The 25,127-nt window shown below is 44.0% G+C and overlaps 1 protein-coding gene across 3 annotated transcripts in view; it reads right to left on the bottom strand.

Moving 5' to 3' along the window:
* ETV6 (ETS variant transcription factor 6) overlaps window positions 1-25,127 on the bottom strand; it is a 250,088-nt gene that overhangs the window by 21,931 nt on the left and 203,030 nt on the right. For all 3 annotated transcript variants that reach the window (XM_010370996.2, XM_030938568.1, XM_030938569.1), the window contains 2 exons: window positions 19,645-19,779; window positions 3,435-3,980 (listed from right to left, as the gene is read on the bottom strand). In XM_010370996.2, coding sequence (XP_010369298.1) covers window positions 3,435-3,980; window positions 19,645-19,779 — 681 coding nt within the window. The remainder of the gene's footprint in view (window positions 1-3,434; window positions 3,981-19,644; window positions 19,780-25,127) is intronic.

Raw genomic sequence — 25,127 nt, 5'->3', positions numbered from 1 at the left:
TCACCCGATGAATTTCACCTCCAATAAATAGAATCAATTTTACAAGGATCTGAGGAGTCCAGAAAGATATCAGAAGAGTGGAGTACACACAGGGTTATCCTCAAAGAAACAAAAGTGCCTAAAATTTGTGTTTTCTTGGGAGGGTTATAGAATCAAGACTGTCAGACTACAGACTGGCAGAGCTGGAAGGAACTTTAGGGACTATCGAGTCCTACCTTCTTCAGAGAAAAACAATGCCTTTCACAGTGGAATGAGTTAAATTTGGATTTGGTTAAATTAGTTAAAATATACATTGGGAGATTTAAAAACTTTTGAATATGGCATTATAGCACTGGTAATTGGTTTTAGGACACTGTGTCATACTGAAGGAGTTAATGCATTCCCCCAAAAGATCTAGGCCCCAGGATTATTTTACATGAATATTCTGACTTCCTAGAGCTATCAAGAAAAGCACATATTGCCTATTTCTGTGTGCCCTTGAGAGAGCGGGCATCCATAGACACCCAGGCTCATCATTTGGTGGGTGCAGTATTCTACCAAGCTTCCTAACTGATGAGGCTGCATCCATCATCAAACACTGATATTGGGGAATGAGATGAAAAAAGCAGTAGTATAGGCTGGGTGCAGCGGTCCATGCCTGTAATCCCAGCAATTTGGGAGGCCAAAGCAGACAGATCACTTGAGGCCAGGAGTTCAAGACCAGCCTGGCCAACATGGTGAAACCCCGTCTCTACTAAAACTACAAAAAAATTAGCCAGGCATGGTGGCATGTGCCTGTAATCCCAGCTACTCAGGAGGCTGAGGCATGAGAATCACTCGAACCTAGGAGGCAGAGGTTGCAATGAGCCGAGACTACATCACTGAACTCCAACCTGGGTGACAAAGACACTGTCTCAAAAAAAAAAAAAAAAGTAATATAATTTTAAGAGACTAATATTTTGAAATTTACAAACCTACTAAACAATGGAAAAATAATTCTTCAAGTCTAAACCATGTATCTTTCTTGATTCATGGGCTTATGGTAGATTCCCAAAGAGTGGTGAAGGCAGTGTCACCTGGGAAGCAGACAGGAGAGGTCTTGGGAAGCAAGCCAGGCCCACGAGGGCAGCACTGCGGACAGCAGCCATGGGGCAGCAAGGGTTGTCCTGCACACCTTGGTCACAGGGCCCCTATCTGACCTTGGCAAAGGCCTTTGCCTCTCCGGGGCTCAGTTTCCTTTGTGGTTTCCCCTGTACAAATGACCCTTCTACATAAGATGAATACTGCAGTAATGAGCTACCCTAAGAGCGGTCCTGAGAATTATAAACAAGCAAAAGGTATCTGCAAAATGTCAAGTACCGCTGCACACACCATGCAAGAAACAAGACAAGAGGGTATATAGACAAGAAGGGTATTGCCTGGAAAGCACAATGCGTCATTTACAGAATTCACAGCAATACACTGACCTCATCCTCCTTCTCCACTTATCTGGGGAAATTCACATGTTTTGCCTAAGCTCTTTGCTTCTTTATCTACTATTCTTTTTTCCCCAGTTTTATTTGTTCATTTGCTGATTAAAACAATCTAATGTGCAAGTAAAAGCGGAGAGATCAATAATATTAACCCCCACACATCTATCACCCAGACATATAACCACCAGCTAGTGATGGCTAGCCTTGTTTTATGTAGACCCCACCCACACCCCACCCCCTAACTCTGCAGGATCATTTTGAATTGAATCCCAAACATATATCATTTCCTTTTTCATAGTTTTTAAAACATATAAGTCATTTTTGTTTGTCATTTTATTTTCTTGATTCAACATCCCTGATGTAAATTATCTGTAATAATGAAACTGAGGCAACACTGGTGGTGCACTTGGGGCCAGAGAAAAATCTAGAAACAAATGATTTAAATAAAAAAGGGACAGTACCGGCCGGGTGTGGTGGCTCATGCCTGTAATTCTAGCACTTTGGGAGGCCAAGGTGGGCAGATCACGAGGTCGGGAGATCGAGACCATCCTGGCTAACATGGTGAAACCCCATCTCTACTAAAAATATAAAAAAAATTAGTCGGGTGTGGTGGTGGGCACCTGTAGTCCCAGCTACTCCGGAGGCTGAGGCAGGAGAATGGCGTGAACCCAGGAAGCGGAGCTTGCAGTGAGCCGAGATCGTGCCACGGCACTCCAGCCTGGGCAACAGAGTGTGGAAAAGAAAAAAAAAAAAAAAAGGGATAGTACCTCAAGGCAGAGGTAGGCTTGTAGGAGCCTGTTATTCCATTGCCATCAGCATGGCAGCACCCTGATGGTCAGCTGGGACTCTGACCAGGTTATGGGCTCAGGGAGGAGGGGGCATTTCTCTCCTTTCCCTGAACAGGTCTGTTCTCTCCTGCCTCCAGGTCTCCCTCCCGCTATTGAAAGCACAATCACTTCAGTGTCACACTCTCTCCCCTGCAAAGCCTTGCTTGGTCCCTCCAGTCAAAACACACCTTCCTTCTGCTTTGTTTCTACAGCACTTCATTACTCTGGCAGACAGTAGGTGCTCAATGAATGCTGGTACATAAAATGAATGGGAAATGGGGCTTACTTCATTCTGCCTTATATCTTAGTGGTTTTCACCTTTGTCTCTCCCACTATATTCTAAATTCCTCGGGGAAAAAGATATTGCATGTTAAATTAGCTCTGTCTCCCTACTCCTAATGCATTTATTTGTACACAGCAGGTGCTCAACAAATATCCCACTAATGGAGTAATGCTCTATGAAAAGAGCTAACCTTGTCACATGGTTAGAGGATTAAGCTTCTGAAGAATGAGTTCACGTAAATTATGAGCATCCTAGGAAACAGACAACGTGTACATATTTTTCCCACTGGTTTCCATTGGTTTCTTCCCTTAAGTAAGCAAATTTGGGCTTCTTATCATAAATGAAAGAGAATCTGAGAGTGGTTTCCTCTGTCAAATGGCCCAGCAACACCTGCCTCCAATACCATAATCCTGTTTTCCTCTCCTACCCGCTCCCAAGGTGAAGGCTGCATGACGTTACTGCTCGCAGGATGGAATTACAGGCCTGAATCGGAGACAAAGCTTCTTTTTGCTATGTCTGGTCATTAATTAGCTGCTGGAAACTTCAGGACAGGGCCATTAGCATGCTCATAATCCTTTTATTTTAAATGTTTTCGCTTAGCCTTGATTCCGATGTGACTCTCCTTGTAAGCTGGACGTAGGACATTTGTTTCTTAACATTTCTGAGGCTCATTAACTACTCGATCCCAGAGGCTCATTAACCAAGCCATTAGGGATTTCGCCTCATGCAGGCAGAAGCCTCCACTTGCCCTCACAGAGCCTTGGAGGGCGCCTAATTGGGAATGGTGCGAGGCTGGCTGCAAGGATCACAGGGGAGAGTGGGGCTTTGTCAGGTCTCCAAGATGTTGGAGCAACGAGAGAGGAGCTCACTCACCTGCTATTCTCCCAATGGGCATGGCATGCTCTTCAGGGGGGGAGACAGAGACCATGATGTGGTTCATGTAAGCCAGGTCTTCCCGATGAGAGAGGTTGATGGGTTTCCCTTCTCTATGCAGCCCATCCTCGGAGAGCCTGGATTGTTTGAAATCCACGGAGTGCCGGGGGTTCAGGATCAGAGGGTGCATGATGGGGCTGGGCATCAGCTGGATCACGCGTGTGCTCTCCTGCCGGGGGCTGGATGGCTTCGGGTGGGACTCAGAGGACGCTGGGCAGTGATTATTCTCCATGGGAGACACTGACAGAGGGTAGGACTCCTGGTGGTTGTTCTCCTGGTGCGGCCTGGGTCCCTGAGCTCTCTCAGCTGGGGAGAGTCGGCGGATCATGTTGTCCAGGGGGGACCGAAGGGGCCGCTGCTCGGGGTCAGGAGAAGGCCGGTGATTTGTCGTGATGGGTGACCTGGAGCGGTGCAACAGTTCAATGGTGGGAGGGTTGTGGTGCACATTATCCACGGATGGCCTGGGGGTCCTCTGGACACAGTTATCTGCGGAGCAGAGGGAAAGGCAATCATGGTGAGTTGGCAGGACAGGAACCTCCCCGTGGCTCTACAGGCGGTAAATGGAGGAGCGTGTAGGTATGTGTAAAGAACCTTTCTCCCCAGAATGCAGTGTCTTTTTCACCACTTAACAATGTCAAGTGTGCATATTGCAACTAATTTTCTATTGCCAGGCAACCTAAGGATGTCTACAAGCATTCCGTTAATCACCTACCTGTGGCCTGTAAGCACAATGAAGCCAAACGTCCATTCCCCATCTTTTGGTCATCATTTAACTCTTCTACGTCACTTTCAGAGGTGGAAGCGTTCTCAGGGGTTTCTCTCTAGATGCTTTCATTGACTTACATTTTCACAACTAAAATTTTCATATTCTCTACCTCTAGGAGTTATTAGTATTAGTGATAATGTTAATCATATTAGTAATAATTATTAGTAATAACTATATCTTAGATGCTGGATTTCACTGTTTAAAACTTACAGCACTCCTGGCTGGGTGCAGTGGCTCCCACCTGTAATCCCAGTTACTCGGGAGGCTGAGGCATGAGAATCACTTGAACCCAGGAGGTGGAGGTTGCAGTGAGCCAAGATCACACCACTGCACTCCAGCCTGGGTGACAGAGCAAAACTTTGTCTCAAAAAAAAAAAAACAAAAGAAAGAAAGAAAGAAAAAAAAACCCAACCTTACAGCACTCCTAACCAGGAGATACCACGAGTACCCCTGTTTCACAGATGATAAAACTGAGGCATAAAGAAGTTAAGCAACTTACCCAAGGCCACACCATCTCCTAATAGTCAGTTAGGAGATTAGAACCAGACTCCAGTCAGATTTTAGAACCTGTGTACTCATGACAACATCTGTCACTGCAACATAGAAACTATGACACAAAGTCACCAAAACCTGCTCTAAGCATGCACAGTGGCCCCAATTTACAGAATGACAATCTTACTGAACTTGAAAGAACTTTTGGGAGCACTTTGCTTCTGTGTGCACAGACCCTACAAGTGCTCAGAGACAGGCAGAGGTAAGGAAGAAGCAGGATGGATGGACACGTCTAACAAAACCTCTAACCCATCCCACTCGAAGTTGCAAGCTGGTGACGTGTGTGCAAGGATAACATCAGAAGTGTACACAGCTCAGCAACAGAAGTAGCTCTGAGGGCTGGGTTGGGGAATGGACCAGCACACACCTGGCTCCAGGAGTCCCTGCTAAGGTGCAGAAGGACAGAAGTCTGCCCATAAAAATGGAGATTTCTACATGGCTGCTCACCCAACTCAATGAACTCTCTCTGGCCACATCTTTTCCCAGGGCAGTCTCACCAAAAGGATGTGCATGCTTGCTGTCCTTGTTCTGGTCAAAGAATTGTCCACAGTTCTAAGTAAAGCAAGTCAAACATATCACCTTTGTCCATTAAGATAATATATATATAAAGAACACATAAAGGGAATTCAGTAATTTGATAGGGTCAGTAAACAGAGACAGACACGGTGGTTTTAAGTTTTACACAGGGTTAAGAAGAAAATAGGGACTTTTTTCTTTTTTGAAAGTTCTACTAGATCTCATCTATCATATGAAACACTGAACAAAAATATTGTTCATAATATTAAAAGATCATCTCCTTGAAAGCAAAGGGCTTATTTTGTGACTGCTGTATAACCCACTGCCAGAAGTTCAAAAGTGCCTCATCATTGGAATAGCTATCAATAGGAGACTGATTTAATAAATTATAGTACATATCTCTAAACAATGGAGTACTATGTAAATGTAAAAAGGAATGAGGAGTATCTCAATATTTTGCTAAGGACTAGCATCCAGAATCTATGGTTAGATACGAAAAGCAAGATGATTTATGATCTGCCACCACTTATCTAAACAAGGAAAGGGGGAGTTTTAGTTTCAACAACGGTAGAGTGGCTTGTACCAAAGGAACCGTCCTATGGATAGAAATGAAAGAAACTGTATTAAATACATTGAAAAAACTATTTGAAGGTATCAAGGGCAGACAAAAACTGGGATTTCACTCTTGAAAGAAGGACCTGCACAGAGTAAGGTCCATGTTTAAACAGCTTTCTTCCTGATTCCGTTGATCTCCTAACTGCCCTATGCTGCATGCTCCTCCCCAGTCTGTGCCGCACAGGGCAGTTAGAAGATAAACAGAAAGTTGCTTGAGATAGAGTAGGTAGCTGCCAGAATGGCAGAAAATTGAAGAAACAAATCCCATACAGTGGGAGCCTCAGAGGGGAGAGTGATTAAATGTAAAAGTTTCCTCAAATTCTTGTCTGACTACTGAATAGCCCAAGTGCCAGGGAGACCCTTTGGAGTTCAGTGAAAAGCAACAATTGTATAATCAAAAGATATGAGCAGAAATCTCAGCTACTGGCTACTGCAGTGGAGACAGAGTTCAGAGTTTGAGTCTCACCAAGTTTGAAGGCTCTGTAAACACTTCAGGCTATTTGTTACCCCCGAATGACCACAATGTAGGAGTAAAAACCCTAGGACAAGGGGATCTGGCTAAGGGCAAAAGGCAAAATAGAAACAGATTGGACCTAATGAAACGTAAGATTCATTGCCTCTACAGATTCAAAGTCACTGGCCAGTAATTTGATTGCCTGCTAGAACAAAAGTCAACACTCTTCAGTGGAATAGAACACAATCCAGTGTCTCAACGTGCTCAGCACCCAGTCACAATTTTCTAGATATGAGAAGAAATACAAACATGCTACTCATAATAAGGAGGCAAGGCCATCAACAGAAACAGAACTTGAGATAATGCAGATGTTGGAACTAGCACAAACAAACAAACAGAAAAACTTTATAGCAGCTATTAGAAATAAGTTCAAGCCCTAAAAGAAAACGATGGTGGTAATAAATGATGACACATAGAGCCGCCAAAAGGGAAATGGAATTAAAAAAAGACAAAATAAAGATTCTATAACTGAAAAGTATAATATCTGAAATGAAAGACTGGACTAGATGGACTTAATAGCAGAACGGAGATGACAGAAGAAAGGGTTAGAAAATTTGAAGACAGATCAGTAAAAATGAAATCCAAACAAAACAAATCCTCAGTGACCTGTGGAACAATATCACATGGTCTAACACACATGTAATTGGTGTCCAAGAAGGAGAATATAGAAAGAAACAGGGTAGCATAAATTTAAAAATAATGGCTAGATTGTCCTCAGATTTGGTAACATTATCAACAACACTAAATTCAAAGATCCAAGAATCTCAAGTAAGATATGTAAAATAAAAACCACACCCAGGTACACCACAGTCAAACTGCTGAAAACCAAAAATAAAGAGAAAATCTTGAAAGCAACAAGAGGAAAAAAAAGAAACTATATACAGGGGGAGATTATACTAATATACTATATATGTATAGTATGATAGTATATATGATACATGGTATATAACTAATACTATATAAGTGTATACTTATACAGTATATATGTATACACGAATATTTATAATATATTATATATATGAATATACTAATTATGATTGACCTCTTTAAAAAAACCTGAAGAGAGGGACTGCTCAAACACACACACAAGAAGGATACAGATGGGAACCTATAGATTGAAAAAGACTTAAGAGATACATTAACGATTTGCAATGTATAGATGTTGTTTGGATTCTGATTCAAACTGTAAAAAACATTTTTTTTTTTTGAGACGGAGTTTCGCTTTTGTTGTCCAGGCTGGAGTGCAATGGAGCCATCTCGGCTTACTGCAACCTCCGCCTCCCGGAATTCAGGCGATTCTCCTGCCTCAGCCTTCCTGAGCAGCTGGGATTACAGGCATGTACCACCACGCCTGGCTAATTTTGTATTTTTAGTAGAGACGGGGTTTCTGCATGTTGGTCAGGCTGGTCTCGAACTTTAGACCTCAGATGATCCACCCACCTCGGCCTCCCAAAGTGCTGGGATTATAGGCGTGAGCCACCGCGCCTGGCTGTAAAAAACATTTATGAGATGGTTGGCAAAAAGTGAACACTAGTAGATTATTTGATGATACCAAGGAACTACTAGTTTTCAAGTGATATGATGGTCCTGTGATTGATTTTATAGAGTCTTTTTTTGAGACCTATGTTGATACTAGGTCTTTGACTTGTTCTGGTCAAAGAGCAAGTACTTTTTTTTTTTTTTTTTTGAGACAGAGTCTCGCTCTGTTGCCCAGGCTGGAGTGCAGTGACGCGATCTCGGCTCACTGCAAGCTCCGCCTCCCGGGTTCACACCGTTCTCCTGCCTCAGCCTCCTGAGTAGCTGGAACTACAGGCACCTGCCACCACGCCTGGCTAATTTTTTGCATTTTTAATAGAGATGGGGTTTCACTGTGTTAGCCAGGATGGTCTCGATCTCCTGACCTTGTGATCCACCTGCCTCGGCCTCCCAGAGTGCTGGGATTACAGGCGTGAGCCACTGCACCCGGCCTGTTGATACTATTTACAAGGGAAATGATATATCTGGGATTTGCTATAAAATAATCTGGGATGGTGAAGGAGAGAGGAGGTAGACCACAGGGGAAAACAAGATTGGCCTTGAGTTGACCATCAAAACTGGTGATGGGTACATGATGAATCATTATACAATTCTCTTTACTTTTGTATAGGTTTGATATTTCCTGTTGTAAAAAGCTTTTTTTTTTTTTTTTTTAAACTGCTTAATTAACCTTGCAAGGATATAGGTTGGGATGACAAGCACTAACTTCCTCACTTTAACCCAAATGCATATAAATGCTTACCAGGCACCGACTAAAATGATCTGTAATCTTCTGGAGATAAGGCAAACTTTCCTTTTATAGATAATATGGATCTCAATTCTGCTGCCCATAGAAATGTATTTATCTTTTATCCATGGTTCACTTTTCATTTGTCACAGAGTATGATCACCGTAAACAACTGAAGACAGTTCCAGTTTGAACTTCCCTATATTTTCTTCTAAATGCCATTTTCAGAATGTCTTTCTTTACTTAAAAGCTTATTAAGGTTTAAAATACTTAAGGATGATGAAGACCAGGTATTGAAAAATCCCATTTCCTGAATCCATTTCCCATCTTATAAATTTCAAAACAGTCACAGGCGTTGGTCAGTAATCTGGTTACCTGCAGGCTTTCTTTGATGTCCTGGGCTTCAAGGCTTAGTGTGTGGGTGTGCACTCAGGCCAGGCCTTAGGAAGTCTGGGAGGACCAGGAGAGGAAGAACTTTCATGCCAAGGGTAAAGGAGGAACTGATGTAATGTCCTGGAGAGATTTCACTCTCCGTTCCTGCCCAGACCTTGGGAACAATGCAGGAGGGTGATAGTGCTTTGGATAATCCAACTCAGATTCTACTTTGGACTCAGGATCCAGGCAGGAACAGGGCTTGGAGGAGCTTTATTTATTTATTTCTCTGCAGATATCACTCAAAGAGGAAGTACTTGATGAAGCTGATAACATTAACAGTAGAGAACTGGATCCGAGGGTATTTAATTCCAGGCTCCTGGTGGTCTGGGCACAACCACTGTCAAGGCCGAGAGGCCTGCAATGAGACCTTGCAAGCTTTGTTTCAGTCTGCAAAGCAGCGCCCGTGTACCGAGTGGGCTATGACGTTCTTAGCCTGCTGCCTGCCGCCTCTGTTATTATAAGTTGGCAACAGGGCATGGAAACTTACGAGACCAGAGCCGGCAGGCAGAGAAGCTCCGGACACAGGAAATGCACGGAGCGGACAGTGGGTGCATTAAATCCCCCAGATGTAGGAGTCTTCTGTCTAAAACAAGAAGATTTTTTTGGTCTGGCCTTGATGTCTGGGTTTGTTCTTGGTGAGCTGCCCAGCTGGAAAACTGGGAAATGATCCACATTGCCCTCATTCTGAAGGTCTTGATATGGAAGGGAAATATACAAGGAAGAGGGAGGGAAAGCCAGACATAACGAGTCCCTGTGGACACAGAAGGAAGGGAGGAAGAAAGACCAAGCACTGGCAGGGAACTGTCATTCTGGTTGGAAGTGTTTTCTGATCTCAAACCTTTTTCCTTGTAGACCTCTGTTAGACACAAATAATCCCTTCTTCTCACTGCCAAACAGCCTAAAATAAACCAGGACTTTAAATGTGGTAATTTTCTTTACACAAAGATCTGATTTCTTATCCTTTCCTCTTGTTAGGAAAGTTTCTCTACTTAAAAATTCATAAAAATTTGACCCAAGTTAATCACGCTACAAATAATAAATAACTAGTAAACCTAAACAAACAAACAAAAATCGCCTTTGGTGAAAGTTTTGACTGGTAAGTTTCCAGGGTACAGCAAAAGCTAAGATCAAGTTTGCATCTCACACACCAGGATCACATTTCCACCATTGTGCTTTTCCTAATTCCACAGATGCTGGTCAGAGAAGAAGGTCACCAGGGAGACGCAAATGAACAGGCCCAGCAGGTAATGCTCACTCAAGCCTCAGTCCACTGGGTTTCACTTTCTCCCTATCCCAGTCATTTTGTTAAAATTTAGTGGGAAGTATGAATGATACACAGAGCTAGACAGAAGTCATAAGCTCAAGGTCTTGAGGTGGAATTCAAACTATATTTCATATACCACTCCCAGTCTCCTATGCCCATTAGGGGATGAATATCTCTCCCCAAAAATTCATAAGTTGAAGTCCTAACCCCTAGTACCCTCAGGATGTGACCTTATTTGGAAAGAGGGTCCTTGCAGATGGAACTAGTTAGCATGAGGTCATTTTATGAACAGTCAATATGATTGGTGTCTTTATAAAAAGTATACTTTGGACTTAGAGACATACATAGGGGAAGAAAGGAGGTGAAGATGAAGGCAGAGACCTCCAAGGCAAGGAATGCCAAAGCTTGCCAGCAAACCATCAAAAAGAGGAGAGAGTCATGGAACAGATCCTATCTCAAAGCTCTCAGAAGGAACCAGCTCTGGCACACCATGTTGACCATGGACTTCTAGCCTCCAGAACTGTGAGATGATAAATATCTGTTGTTTAAGCCACCCAGTTTGGGGTACTTTGTTACAGCGGCCCTAGCTAACTAATACACCCCCTACTCCAGTTACCTGAGGTTCAACCTCTGCTTGGTTTGGAGCCTTTTCCCTTGACTGTGTGCCCGGCATTTCAGCCTATTCATCCCCACAATGTGCCAATGTCACTGAACTCCCTTGGAGGGCCTGAGAAGAAAACTGCCCTAGTTTGGAGTGGATGATTCACGTATGTTTGAGGTTACCAACAATAAACTCTGTGTACGCTCCTAGAATTTTATAAGCATTTGATGAAAGGGGCTAAACGAAACAAAATGGGTAACTTGTAGTACTCTGAGGCTTAATCTTCATGACTGCAGCAGGCCTGGGCAGGACTGCTTCCAAACAGGCCACCTTTCCAGGGGATCAGTAGAGAGAGTACATGCACATCTGCCGACACAGGAGGCCTCACAATCGGGGCTGCAGACTGTCCTGCTCTTCACAGGCAGTATAGGGGAGTCTCCTTTGTCTCCATAAAGCAGCACAAAAGAAGTGAATTAAGAAATCAAGAGACTGGATTTCCAATAAGCCAATTAGGTCTGTTTGGGTAAACCTCTCAATCATGTATAGGGCCTGGAGTCACAGGTGGCAGAGAGATAAGGCGGAGAGGCCTTGGAGTGGGGAAAAGAGCAAGATGACCCCTTAACTGAGGGCTTCCTTCTCTGGAGGTGAAATCAAACTGCTCCCAGCTCCTTATCTCAAAGATCAGATGGCATTTCCCTAGGGGTAAAGGAAGTCTCTTGGAGACTTCCTGCCTGTCTTGTGAGAGTCTTTCATGCATATTAGGGATCTCTTGCCCCTAAAACTTCTGGCTTAAGAGAGTATGCTAGCCCTAGGGCTAAAAACAGCCTCCAGTTGGAGGACCCTGGTGCAGGCAGGGAGGGTGAGGATCCCTTCTGCAATAGGCCGAGGGCCCAGATGCAAAGAGGGTCTCCGCACAATCCAGTCCCTACACGCCGTCAGAAAAAACACATGCTGCAGCAGGGGCAAGGGTCAGAAGGTAAAAGGTCATGCTGCCCTACGCCCTGAAATATAGCAGGCAAAGCAGGAAGAAAGGTCCTGGAGACGAAAGCAGGACTTGCAGAAGGCTGGAATGAGGCCGGGTCAAGGGAAAAAGGTGTTAAGTGGTGCTCAGAGGCCCAGCTCCCAGGGAGAGCAGGAAGTCAAGATCTTGACCTGTTTCTGATGGGATCTGTCATTACCTGCTACCAGATTCAAGATTCTCAGAACAGAAAGGGGTGCAAAAAGGCTAACCTTGTAGTTCTTAAGGGAGGAGACAGCCAGAAGTTTAATACAAAGGTTCCAAAGGGGTCATGGAGGACTCAGCGCTCGGCAGGTATTGCAAGGTAACATAGAAGGCAAGCAGTGCTCACTTCCAAACAGGCTGTGTTATCAGAGTAATGAAGATTGGCACTTTAAATGTATTTTCCCACAGAAACCATAGTGCAGATGAATCCACAAAGGTGTTCTTGGATAACAGCGAGGGAGGCAACAGCCCTTCCCTACGTATAAGGTGCACAAACCTGATGTTTGCACAAAGTGCGTGCAGTTGCGATATTGAGAATGGTTAAGAAAAGTGGAAGGAAAAACCAACTGCACAACATTGTGAATAGACTTACCACTACCGAAGTACACCTAAAAATGGTTAAAATGGTAAATGTTGTGTATTTCATCCCAATTAAAAATTTACATAAAAAGAGGGGGGAAAACAACCAAATAATAGTCAGAAATATTGAATCGTGATAATGAGTAACATTTACTGAGTGCTTGGCTATTCTAAGGGCATTTTCCATATTAACTCATTTCTTTCTTTCTTGTTTTTCTTTTCTTTTCTTTTTTTTTTTTTGAGACGGAGTCTCACTGTGTCGCCCAGGCTGGAGATTCATTTCTTTCTTACGTCAACCCTTTGAGATAGGTCCTGTCATTTTCCTTCTATTACAGGTGGAGATCTGAGACCCAAGGCAGTTGCCTGAAGTCACACAGCCAGTAAACTGGGGAGCTGGGATTAGGACCCAGGTAGTCGGGGGATCTAGAGTGCATGCATATACGTGCCAGCATGCTCTCTGGCTCCGTCATGTATTACACGGTTAATATGTGTAACGAAGATGTCAAACCCCAGCCCACAGCCTCCTTGACCCTGCAGTCATCAACACGATTCCAGCAAAACTAGAGAATCGTGTGGTTTTACAACAACCGTGACAGGATGTGACTTGAGCAGCTAACGATTGCATCTACCTGGTGCCTACTAAGCAACTGTAGTGAGGGGCCAGCTTTCAAGGCGTGATCTCCTCAGGGGGTGGGTGACAGCCAGTGCTTCTGCTCTCAGAAGCCGGTGCCTGGCTCAGAACCTACAGTTCTCACAGGCTGGGAGATTTTCATGATGCTAAGCCGGTCCATCCCAAGGGAGTGAATCATCTACAAGGGTGAATTCAGTCCAATTCAGCAAGAGTTTTTAATATTATGAACTAGACATACTTTGGAGTCTCAAAAGTCATCTTTGACATTTTTTGGCATAAATTTGGCAGTAACGTAAGCAGGGGACCTGCCACACACTGTACCCCAGTCAGGTGACCTGAAAACTGCTTTGGCGTCCTCATCTCCACAACTTCTACTCATCTTTCAATCATGTGCTCTATTTTCAGGGCGCCTGCACTACAAACATTTATGAAAATGTATTTTGGTCTCCTCATTCCGCGCAGTGGAATGAATGTAGGCACTGGCATCAACCCCACCTGGGTTTAAATCTCAGCGTTGCTACTTGATTTTGGGGCATGTTACTTTATTGCTCTTAACCTTTATTTTTTCATCTATAAAGTGGAGATAATAATATCACCTTCTTTTATAGGGTGGTGGTGAGGATTAAATGATTCAAACATATAAGAACTTAGAACAGGGCCGGCACACAACAAGGACCCAATAACTGTTAGCTATTCTTTTGTTATTAAGAAGCAGATTCATATACCGCATCTTCTTTAATTATCTCATTAAAATTGTATACAATTTCCTTCTGCCAAAGCAGTCTTTCGGCACTTGGGTTTGGTGGTGGGGCAGGAGAGGTACGATTCCCCTCAATAAAGCAATCATATAAATAAAACTTCTGTGGGCCATCAGAGAACACACGCCACCCTCTCCATCTCTCACAAAGAAATGACTTCTCTCAATTATCGAGCCATTCCCATGTGCTAGTTGTAAGAAAAACTGAGATCAATTGTACTTCGAGGCTTGAAATTTCTCACCACTTGCGATTTCCACATTTACCTCGTGATAAAGAGTTGTCCCAGAGCAGAACTGCCACCTTAAACTGCACCCAGTGCTACAGAAACAATCTCAGCCCTGCATATATGTGAATATCTGCACACTAAAGTGATTAAGAATCACTGCTCCATAATCTCTTTGATGGGGCAGAGGAAAGGATGGGACTGAAGAGCTGAAATTATCAAGCTCCAAGGGGGTGATGGGATGAGAACGTTGGAGAAATCCAGATCTTGCTCCTTCTCCCTACAGACTGCACATCCCGTCCCATGGGGCAGTTCTGCGGAGCTGGTCCCATTCAGAGACTTTAGCCCAGAAGGGAGGCCTATTTTATGTTTCTACTGAGCTTGAAGGGGGCCAATATTCAAGTAGTTCCAACACCAGAGGACAAGTGACAATTAAATATATATATATATGGGGATAAAACCCAAAATAAAAGAATCTAAGGTATGAAAAGAAGTTATCAACACACCTGCAAGGTGATAAAATAAATTTATTTTATAGTCATTTGCTGGTCTGCTATTTCTAAAGATGCTTTGCCTCCTGGTTTTTGTGAAAGAAGTAATATCATTGTTTACCTCCTTTCTACATAACTACCTACCTGCATTCTAATTCATATTACAAAGATAAAATGAGTCATAACAGTCAAGGAAAAAGAATGTCCTTAAACTGAGCTTTTTATGATGAAATCAGTGAATGACACTACTCTTGCTGCCACTCTCAGAGGGGCAATGTTATCTGAAGTTCTCAATAAGGTGAGACAAATCAGGACAGAAGAGATTTTCTCCTGCTTCTGAGCAACACCAGGCAGGACACTGCTATGATTTTCTAGATTTTAGATGCTCAAGACCCCGAAGGAAGGGAATACGTCTTATCTTCATATCACCCAGGAAGACTCAGATTCCTTGGATGTAATGTGGGGATTTGAGAGCTGTAAGAGACTGCAGAAACCATTTAGTCTAATCCCCTTCTTATAACTGGGGAGACAGAGTCAGAGAAATGAGAAACTTTAGCCCTTATGATCTGTTCTGGCAGAATGAAGGGTTAGGACCTGGTTTCCCGACTTCCAGATCTCATCCTTTAAAACACTTACACACACACACACACACACACACACACCCACTCACCCCAGTTTGTTGAGGATGGTCTGGTTCTGGTTTTGCCTGAATATCTGATATGTAGTCCCTGCTTACTTACTGATGGAGCCCTGTGTCACTGTCATAAGTGTGTTGGTATGGGTGAAAAATTATAAGATTAACCAAATTATATAAAATCACCCTCCCTTCCCATAACTGATAAGTAAGGAAGAAGGGTGAAAATGCTGGTTTTTCTAGAGGTAAGTGTAATCTGAGGACTGCTTTGCTCAAGGCATGATGTGATTTCAGAATGGAATACATTATAGAGGTAATGAATGTTCACATATAGAGAGTTTGAATTAGCAGGATGATCATCCTCGTCTACTGTCAGGGCATGGAGGGGAACCTCTGAGCTAACACCAACTTCCTAGCTTTTAGCACTGTCACGTGGCTACTAAGGAAGGCATGATTTCAATGTAAGAAAGTCATAGAGGATACATGTGGGGAACTGGTGCTAGATGGAGCAAGACACATTTGTACTGTGACATAAATGCCCACTGTGAAATTATGAATGTCTGAACTGGTTAAGTTTGTGGCCACAATGAGGTGAAATCACAAGGCGGTTGAATGATGCCTTGTGTTTGCACTTGACCGTGCATGCTTCACTGTGCCAGGCTGCTTAACAGCTGAGTTGGGCCTTGTTCTCTTTCCATTCTGTCATTCCTATCCACCTACCCACCTACCTACCTACCCACTTACCTACTTATGTCAAGTTGGTAGCAACATGTGTCATCTTGGGTTAACATACTTTTATATGGAACTGTATTCCCAGTTATGTAAAAAAAATCACTGGGGAAGTAATATTTGGTATGTATAATTTCACTTGACAGATTTTTTTTTTTCAGAACCAGAGCTTTCTGTATGTTAACATATGCCCACATCAATGATCTGTTATCCTTCATAATTAAATGTAACAGTATTGATTCTGGAAACAATTTACGTTGAGCTGGATTTTTTTCTTTTCAGTGGAGAAGAAGGGAAAGAGAGAGGAAGCAGCTGGAGGCAGGAAACTTGTGCTGATCCACGCACCTCTCTACTTGTTCTCTTTGTCATCAAGGGCACTATATAGCTGAAAGGCAGGGGGATAGGGAGAGGGCCACCTCTTCATGTCACCTCTGTGCCTTGGACAGTTCTCCCTGGATACCACCTGATAAAGACCTACACTTCTCTCCTTGTCGTGTGCATCTGTTCATCGGAGCACATGCGCCCTGTCTGAATAGACAAAGGAGGGGGACATATGTTCTCAGACTTTGCTTCCTGGCCATCAGCTTTAAGGAATGGTCTCTGAAAATGCTCTACTTTTAAGAGCTGGGTCTGAAGCAGAGCTAACTGGTCTGCAGAGCAATGACACCCTTGACCTCAGCCTCATTAGCTCCATTCTCGTACCTACCGAGCTCACCACTACCGACATCATAATACTTGAGAGAAAGCTCATTACGGCATATGCGGTGGCACATCTGTATTTACTTGGTTTGAGAGTAGCTCTCAAAGTAAGCCAGCTTTCTCTATTGCTGAGCTCCTGCAAATGAGAACAACAAACACACCTACTTCTGAGTCAAATCAGGCCAAGGGGAAAAGAGGAAGGATCTGTGAGGAGGAGAGACCATAAGCCTTCAATCACACTCAGGAATAAAATGGGGCTAGAAATTCCAAATGAGATTTAAAAAAAAATAATGAGAGAAAGAGAGAATGAGAGAGAGAAAGAAAACCCATCCCATACCCTTTGTATCTGAAAGGCAGGCTAGGTAATATATTTCTTGCCTTAATGTCAAGCTTCAGTAAACCCACCTCCTCTTCTCTAGAGTGGCTGCTGGCTATTATGCAAGCCGGAAATGCACATGGCAGGAAGAGCAAAAGAATGAAAAACCGAATTGGGCGAGGAGGGCAGCTGCTAAATTTAGCAAGGGTAGAGTGAGGGGAGGAAAGGATGAGAGGAAGGCAGTGAGCCTGCACAAAATGCTGTTCGTTCTCCATCACGGAAGCGAGGGGCCCTGCTGTGAAATGCTTGGCACAAGGAGGTGATGTCAGTCGCCAGGAGTCAGGCTCTCTTTTGTGAAGCGTTAATTAGGAAAAACAAGAAACTTCTCATCTTTTGGTTTGCCAACAACCAAACAAAAATGTTAGCCCTGCTCTTGGGGATGAGCAATCATTTTAAGGAAATGCCCCAAGGGACCACGGTTGGAGGTCCCCAGTAATCTGGACCTAAGGAAAAGTACATATGAAGAAATTGGTGCACGTCTGGACGTCTGTTGTCTGACCGATCTGAGCGGGAGGATGTGGGTATCATGACCCTCAGAGGCACGATCCATCACTGAGTGCTCGAGCTGTTCAACTGTTTAATGCAATGGTGTTCAAGTAAGGTGTTTTTTGGTTTTGTTTTGTTTTGTTTTTCTGAGACGGAGTCTCGCTTGGTCGCCCAGGCTGGAGTGCAGTGGTGTGATCTCGGCTCAGCCTCCCGAATAGCTGGGACTACAGGCGCCCACCACCATGCCCAGCTCAATGTTTTGTATTTTTTTTTTTTTTTGAGACAGAGTCTCGCTCTGTCACCCAACCCAGGCTGGAGTGCAGTGGCGTGATCTCGGCTCACTTCAAGTTCTGCCTCCTGGGTTCACACCATTCTCCTGCCTCAGCCTCCTGAGTAGCTGGGACTACAGGCACCCGCCACCATGCCCGGCTAATTTTTTTTTGTATTTTTAGTAGAGACGGGGTTTCACCGTGTTAGCCAGGATGGTCTCGATCTCCTGACCTCGTGATCTGCCCACCTTGGCCTCCCAAAATGCTGGGATTACAGGCGTGAGCCACCGCGGCCGGCCTCAAGTAAGGTTTTTATACTCTATTTCCGGGCCCCAGCACCTATTGTGGAACTAGGTCCAGGGCCTAAATTAAATTCTGGTCTTTTGCTTTCTATCAATGATTAAGAGGAACACCCGGGACACTTGAAATAAGCACGGACACTGAGTGCACTCTAACCAGCCTCCTGTGATGCCTAATGCAGAAAGCCCTGACCCAACACTGAGTTCATAGATTTGGGTGTTTTTCTTTCCTTCCTCCAGCTTTTATTACCCCCTGCTAAAAACACCTTCAATGACTTCCCATTTCTTTCCTCCCTACTCCGGAAATCAAAGTTCTCCACACTCTGGTTCCAAGCTAAGCCCCTTGAACTAGCTCTGCAATGACAAAATGGTGATCATGGTGAAGGCAAGGGTGATGGCTCAGAGGGGTTTATTTATTTCATTTTATTTGGAGTATGTTTGAATTTTTTTGTAATAAAAGAGTAGGGGAAGATAAGCTCTATAATCCAAGTCATCTAACTGCTCTCTGTTCCAAAAGCCTTAAGCCACCCTCATGTCATTTTCTTTGCCTGGAATGTTCTTCACTTCAACCTTATCAGAATCCTGCTGGATTTCTAAGGTGGGGTCCACAACCTCCAGGTCACTGACCGGTACCCGTCCATGGCCTGTTAGGAACCGGGCTGCACAGCAGGAGGTGAGCGGTGGGCAAGTGAGTGAAGCTTCATCTGTATCTACAGCTGCTCCCCACTGCTCGCATTACTGCCTGAGTTCCACCTCTTGTCAGATCAGCAGCGGCATGAGATCCTCATAGAAGCACAAACGCTATCATGAACTGTCCATGTGAGCGATCTAGTTGTGCACTCCTTACGGAATCTAATGGCTGATGATCTGTCACTGTCTCCCATCACCCCCAGATGGGACCCTCTAGTTGCAGGAAAACCAGCTCAGGGTTCTCACTGATTCTACATTATGGTGGATTGTATAATTATTTCATTATGTATTACAATGTAATAATCATAGAAATGAAGTGCATAATAAATGTCATGCACTTGAGTCATCCCAAACCATCCCTCACCTCCACTGTTGGTAGAAAAATTGTCTTCCACAAAACTGGTCCTTGGTGCCAAAAAGGTTGGGGACCACTGCTCTAAGGCATACTCCAGAGCTGCTTCCTTTATGAGCAGACCCTGCTTCCTGTACCTGGCTGTCACTGACCCTTCCACCACACCTTTACAGTGCCTACTATACGGTTACACTTCTGTGCTTCTGTGTACATCCATCTCACTGCTTCACTGTGATTATGAGCTTCAGGGAACCAAGAGTGTATCTTGTACATCGTAAGCACTCAGTAATTGTCTGTTGAATGAAAAGTGAACTTACACGAATAAGACCAGCTTATCAAGTTAACAATTAAACTTCTTGGATTTGTCTAAACCTCAGGCAAGAAAAGAGAAGCCTCTTCCAGTACCTTCTTCATGGTTCTGATGCAGTATAACCTCCGGCTGTGTGTGTATAGAGTTTCCAGGGTGGAAGAACGGTGAAAAAAGAATCCGAGGTTTCCTCTGCTTCAGAATATGCTGAAGGAGTTCATAGAGCACATCACCTGGAAAGAAAAAGGAAAGGAAAATCCGGAAATGGGAAATTTTTTTTCCAACAATTATTTACGGAGCAGCTATGTGCCTGGCACTGTGCCAAAGATATAATTGGGGAGAAAACAGGCCTGCCACCGCCTACCCTCACCAAGCTCACGGGACCCCGAATGCAGCACTTGAAACTCAAAAGGTCACAGCTATGTGAAGTTTTAAATCAAACTTTTTTGATCATGAAAATCATATACTTTTTTTTTTTTTTTTTTGAGACAGGGTCGCACTCTGTTGCCCATGCTGAACCGCAGTGCCACGATCTCAGCTCACTACAACCTCCACCTCCTGGGCTCAAGTGATCCTCCCACCACAGCCCTCCAAATAGCTGGGACCACAGGTGTGAACCACCACACCCAGCTAATTTTTGTATTTTCAGTAGAGACAGGGTTTCACCATGTTGTTCAGGTTGGTCTCAAACTCCTGAGCTTAAGTGATTCACCCACCTAGGCCTCCCAAAGTGCTAGGATTACAGGTGTAAGCTACTGTGCACGGCCCCAGAAATGTTTTAAAAAGGCAGAAAATCAGAAAGAAAACAAAACATTACCTAGAATCCCATCACTAAGATACAGAAGCCCTGTTAATACTATCTACAGTTTTATAGTTAGAATCAGGCTTTTAATAGTTGAGTATCCTCTCTTCCCTCCACATTAGGTTTTGAATATTTTCCCACATTACTGAACTGCTTCAGTAGCTGCCTAACAATGGCAGGGAATTTAAACGATCCCAATTTATTGCTCTTATATTTGTGAGGATGTTCTTTTTACATCTATCTTAGCGTGCACTTCAGATTACTCGAAGAATTATGAAGTCATTAAGAACATTTGTAATGCTCTAATGACAACTCATAGATTCTTCATAGAAATCTTCCCTATAGAGAAAAATATGCCTTTTTAACCAACCTCAATCCTAGGCAGGAAAATAATAAACATGAAAAAAATTCACAAGTCCAGTTAGAGGTGGTAACTACTCAAGATACTCTGTAAGGAACTGGCATGTTCTGGGATGCTTCCCGCCTTTAAAAATGCACACAGGCATTGTTCCAAGGTTCCACAGTCTCTAGAAAATCATCTAGAGATGTCAGGCCATAGTCAGAGGATAGTAGGGGTTGGGTTGAGCGGGCACCTTTCTGTTCTGATATATTTGGTATTTGAAGTGTCCAAGGATTAATTAGCAAAAAACAAAACAAAACAAAAAACAAAAACAAAATCAAAACAAACCCAAAACGTGTCATGGTCTTGTCCCACCCCTTGACTCTTAGATCCAAGTTGAAAATGCAGGTGGGTGCCTCAAAACCCTTTAGGGGTGGGTGATTAATCTTTAAAATATCACAGGCCTCTGACTATCTCCTCACACCCTTCTCCACACACAGATAGGCAGTCAGCAGTAATAACAAACAACAGGCCTTTGTCTCTAATTTTAGCGATTTTTTAAATAAATATTTTAATTACCAACTTAAATTCAAGGCATATTTTGGGTTGAAGATATTGCTATATTATTTTTTCTTTCAAGTTCAGCATGGACCTGAGAAATGTTCCATATTAATTTCTTTTTTTCTACACACACCCGCTCCTCTATCACTGATACTAAATAAAGCTCCAAGGATACCCGATTCTAAGGGATTCCTGAGGGAATTTTGTGTTTTCGCCTTGACTTTGTTCCTTCCTCTGCCTTTGAAATTTGGTTGCTGTTAGTGTAACTTTCTGCCACTACTTAGTATCATGACTAAATAAAGCAAAATACTTCAAAGACCTGCAGACACCATGTCACTTAGGTATTTTATTAAAAGGAGATGGGCAGGAAGATACAGAGGTGTCCTGGACCAGACTTTTGAAACTGCTATGTATAAGGGAGAACCATGGCACACATGACTGCATTTGAGAGCTGAGAACGGCTTCGGAATTCATTGAATCCAAACCTAGTAGTCATGGTGATGTCTCTGATGAGGCGGGGATAAGGAGCCTGAAATACAGTCCTATTTTAATGATTCATATTTTAATCTCATACAAAAATAAGCCCCTAATCAACACTTTGTTTCTTTTGGTTTAGTGTAATGACTTCCTGAACTTTTGCTAATTTACGTGGCCTCACACTTGCTGGGTTTTATCAATGTTTTTTCTGGTAGTATGCGGAATAGAAAAATGAAAACATTGAAAAATGTGTTCCTGATGATTACTATTACTAAAAAAAAAGGTCAGTAATTAGTGTATCCATTTTGGAAGGGGAGGCCAGGAAATATAAATTTAGTGTCTGTGATGGTGTTCAGCTTGGTTCACTTAACCAGGCGAGCTGGTGTGGTGGTGGGAGGTGCTGACTGCAGAGGTGGGCACGGCTGCCTGGGTGGGAGTCCCAACTCCTGTGCACCAGGTGACCTTGAGCAAGTCCCTGAACTTCTCTGCAAAATGCAAATAATGGCACTGACCTCCAGCATTTGCTATGAGGGTTAAAGGAGGGAAAGGACAAGAAGCACCCAGAGTAGGGTTTGGTGCACAAACTGTTTCCTGGATCCCTCTTGGTGGCTGCTTCTGGGCTTGGGGTGGCTCAAACAAGGGCTGGAGAGCAGGCAGGTGACTTTTCCTTCTGTGTTTTCATGAGAGAGAAACTGAGGAAAGACAGCAGCATGGTGAAGAGGGCACGCTCTGGAGTCAGACTGGTGCCTCCTCAGGCATGCCCCTTAAGTCTCCTCATCTATAAAATGGCAATGTTGATGGCATCTACCTTGTGGGATCATTGTAAGGATTCAATAAGGTGGTCTATGTAATGAGCTCATCATGGCGTGAGGCAAACAGGAAGAGCTCAGTAAACACTAGTCATTGCTTTTACCACCACCACCACCGCCGCCGGGAACACTCCCATCATTACTATTCCTGATCTTGTTACAGTGGCTTAGGACAGGTGCGTAGATCTCTAAGGAGGTCTTACATGGAGAACAGAGGAGTATCTGGGTCACGGCCAACTTTATGTTCCTCTTCCAAAAAGGGTAAAGAAGGCTAACTGAGGTCACTCTCCCAGTCTTGGGTTCGCTGGATAACTCATCCTGACCTGGTGGGCTAAGCCTCTGGGGGGCTGACACGTGGTCTGCCGCACACCTCCCTTCTGCGCAGGCTTGCTTCAGCCTCCCATACTGACGCTGGCCAAGGGAGCAGGGACAGAGGGGTTCTTCCTGAGTGTGCAGGAGGAAGCAGGGGGAGGGGCAGGTCAACTGGACTCAGCCAGTTTCCTACCTAGACCATAAACCTATTACGAGACTAATAAGGTATCAGGAGTTATCTTAAATGCTATCCATGAGGTGGCTATGGGTGGGAGCATGGACCTGAGGTTCCGGGTACTGGGCCAGGAAAAAACTTAGTTCTAAGACCCAGGAGTGTGGCCTTATTTGAGTCATTCCATGCACAGACATGTTTCCTCAGCAACCAGGGGCTCGGTCAGGGAATGCGGCCGGCTCAGCAAAAACACATCACCACCACGGGGACAGGGACCACTTGCTGTGCATGCACTGTGCGCATATGATTGGCAGTGATAGCGTGCCTCAATAATAACTTGGAATATTAGACCTAGACAGGATTCTAGAGGTTTCTTAGATTGACTGAAACTTTGCTCACTAAAAGTCTCCCACCTCCCCTTCTCCCAGAAAGAAGTGGCTTTGGCTGGGTAATTCCAGTGATGGGTAGCTGGCCACGGCACAAGCAAACCATTTTTGGACAGCTCTAGTTGATAGAAAGTTTCTCTGCTGAGGTGGAATCTGGCTTCCCCTGCAATCCCTGTACTTTGGTTCTTAGTTTTGGCTTCTGAAGTAACACAGAAGATGTGTCTTGTCTATAGCAGGTTTCTAAGTATATGAAGACGGCCCTCCATCTTCTTCCATTTCCAGTGTCCCTTCATGCCTCAACACCCAGCCTGCTCTCTTGATGTATTCTTCAAATTTTCATATATGTAGGAGAGGAGATCACATCCGAAAGGTGTTATTAACAAAAAATCTGGCTACGTGCTATGCCTCACACCTATAATCCCAGCACTTTGGGAGGCAGAGGTAGGAGGATCACTTGAGCCCAGGAGTTTGAGACCAGCCTGGGTAATATAGTGAGATCCCCATCTCTACAAAAAATACAAAAATTAGTTGGGTGTGGCGATGCATGCCTACTGTCCCAGCTACTCGAGAGGCTGAGGTGGGAGGATTGTTTGAGCCCAGGAGGTCGAGGCTGCAGTGGGCTGTGATCGCACCACTGCACTCCAGTCTGCATGACAGAGTGAGACCCTTTCTCAACCAACCAACCAACCAACCAACCAACCAACCAACCCCGAAACAGTCTCTAGGATAAAGAATATATTTAAAAATAATAAGTTATATTTATTTGCCTACTGAAAATAAAGAGCATGTGCCACAGCACTGTATATCTAACTTAGCTAATGGCTGAAATTCAAAGGGCATTTTTTGGAAAATTCATAACCCGTTTGATTTTTGATTTTTTTTTTTTTGAGATGGAGTCTTGCTGTCGCTCAGGCTGGAGTGCAGTGGCGCGATCTCGGCTCACTGCAAGTTCTGCCTACCGGGTTCATGCCATTCTCCTGCCTCAGCCTCCCGAGTAGCTGGGACTATAGGCGCCCACCACCATATCTGGCTAATTTTTTTGTATTTTTTTAGTAGAGACAGGGTTTCACCGTGTTAGCCAGGATGATCTTGATCTCCTGACCTCGTCATCCGCCCACCTCGGCCTCCCAAAGTGCTGGGATTACAGGCGTGAGCCCCTGTGCCCAGCCACCCATTTGATTTTTAATAAATCTCCCCTCTCTTCCCAGAAAAGAAACACAGTGACTGGTTCTAACTAGGGCTTCTATTGTACTATTCAATGGAACTGAGCCGTACTGGTTAAAAAACCATGGTTTTCATTGGTTCCTCCATCTGTCTTCACGCATACATACACAGTTCATGTAAACACAAGCATGTGCAGAGGTAGATGTGCCATGAAGCTAGTGAGCTTTGGGGCCCTTCACTTGCGCAGGTCCCTGGGAAGAGTTCTAGAAATATTCATATTGCCTAAATTGTAAGCCTCGGGCCCATAAAATCTAGATATACTCCTGGGTGCATGCGCACGAACACACACAGGCACACACACAGAAACAAAACACAGTTTTGCATTGGTGATCTTTACGTGACAAGCCAGGCATGTTCTTTGAGCATCCTAAATTCCATTATTGTATTGCAATGTGTTTCAAATGGACAGGAGAGAGCGAGTGAACAATATTGCTGTGACTTGGCTGATCAATCTTACTAATGTCTAAGGACAAAGAACATGCAAGACGCTGTTGAGGG

This window comes from Rhinopithecus roxellana, chromosome 10 (genome assembly GCF_007565055.1).
Source record: "Rhinopithecus roxellana isolate Shanxi Qingling chromosome 10, ASM756505v1, whole genome shotgun sequence".
Lineage (NCBI taxonomy): Eukaryota > Metazoa > Chordata > Mammalia > Primates > Cercopithecidae > Rhinopithecus > Rhinopithecus roxellana.
This window is presented reverse-complemented; position numbering and strand designations above follow the sequence as displayed.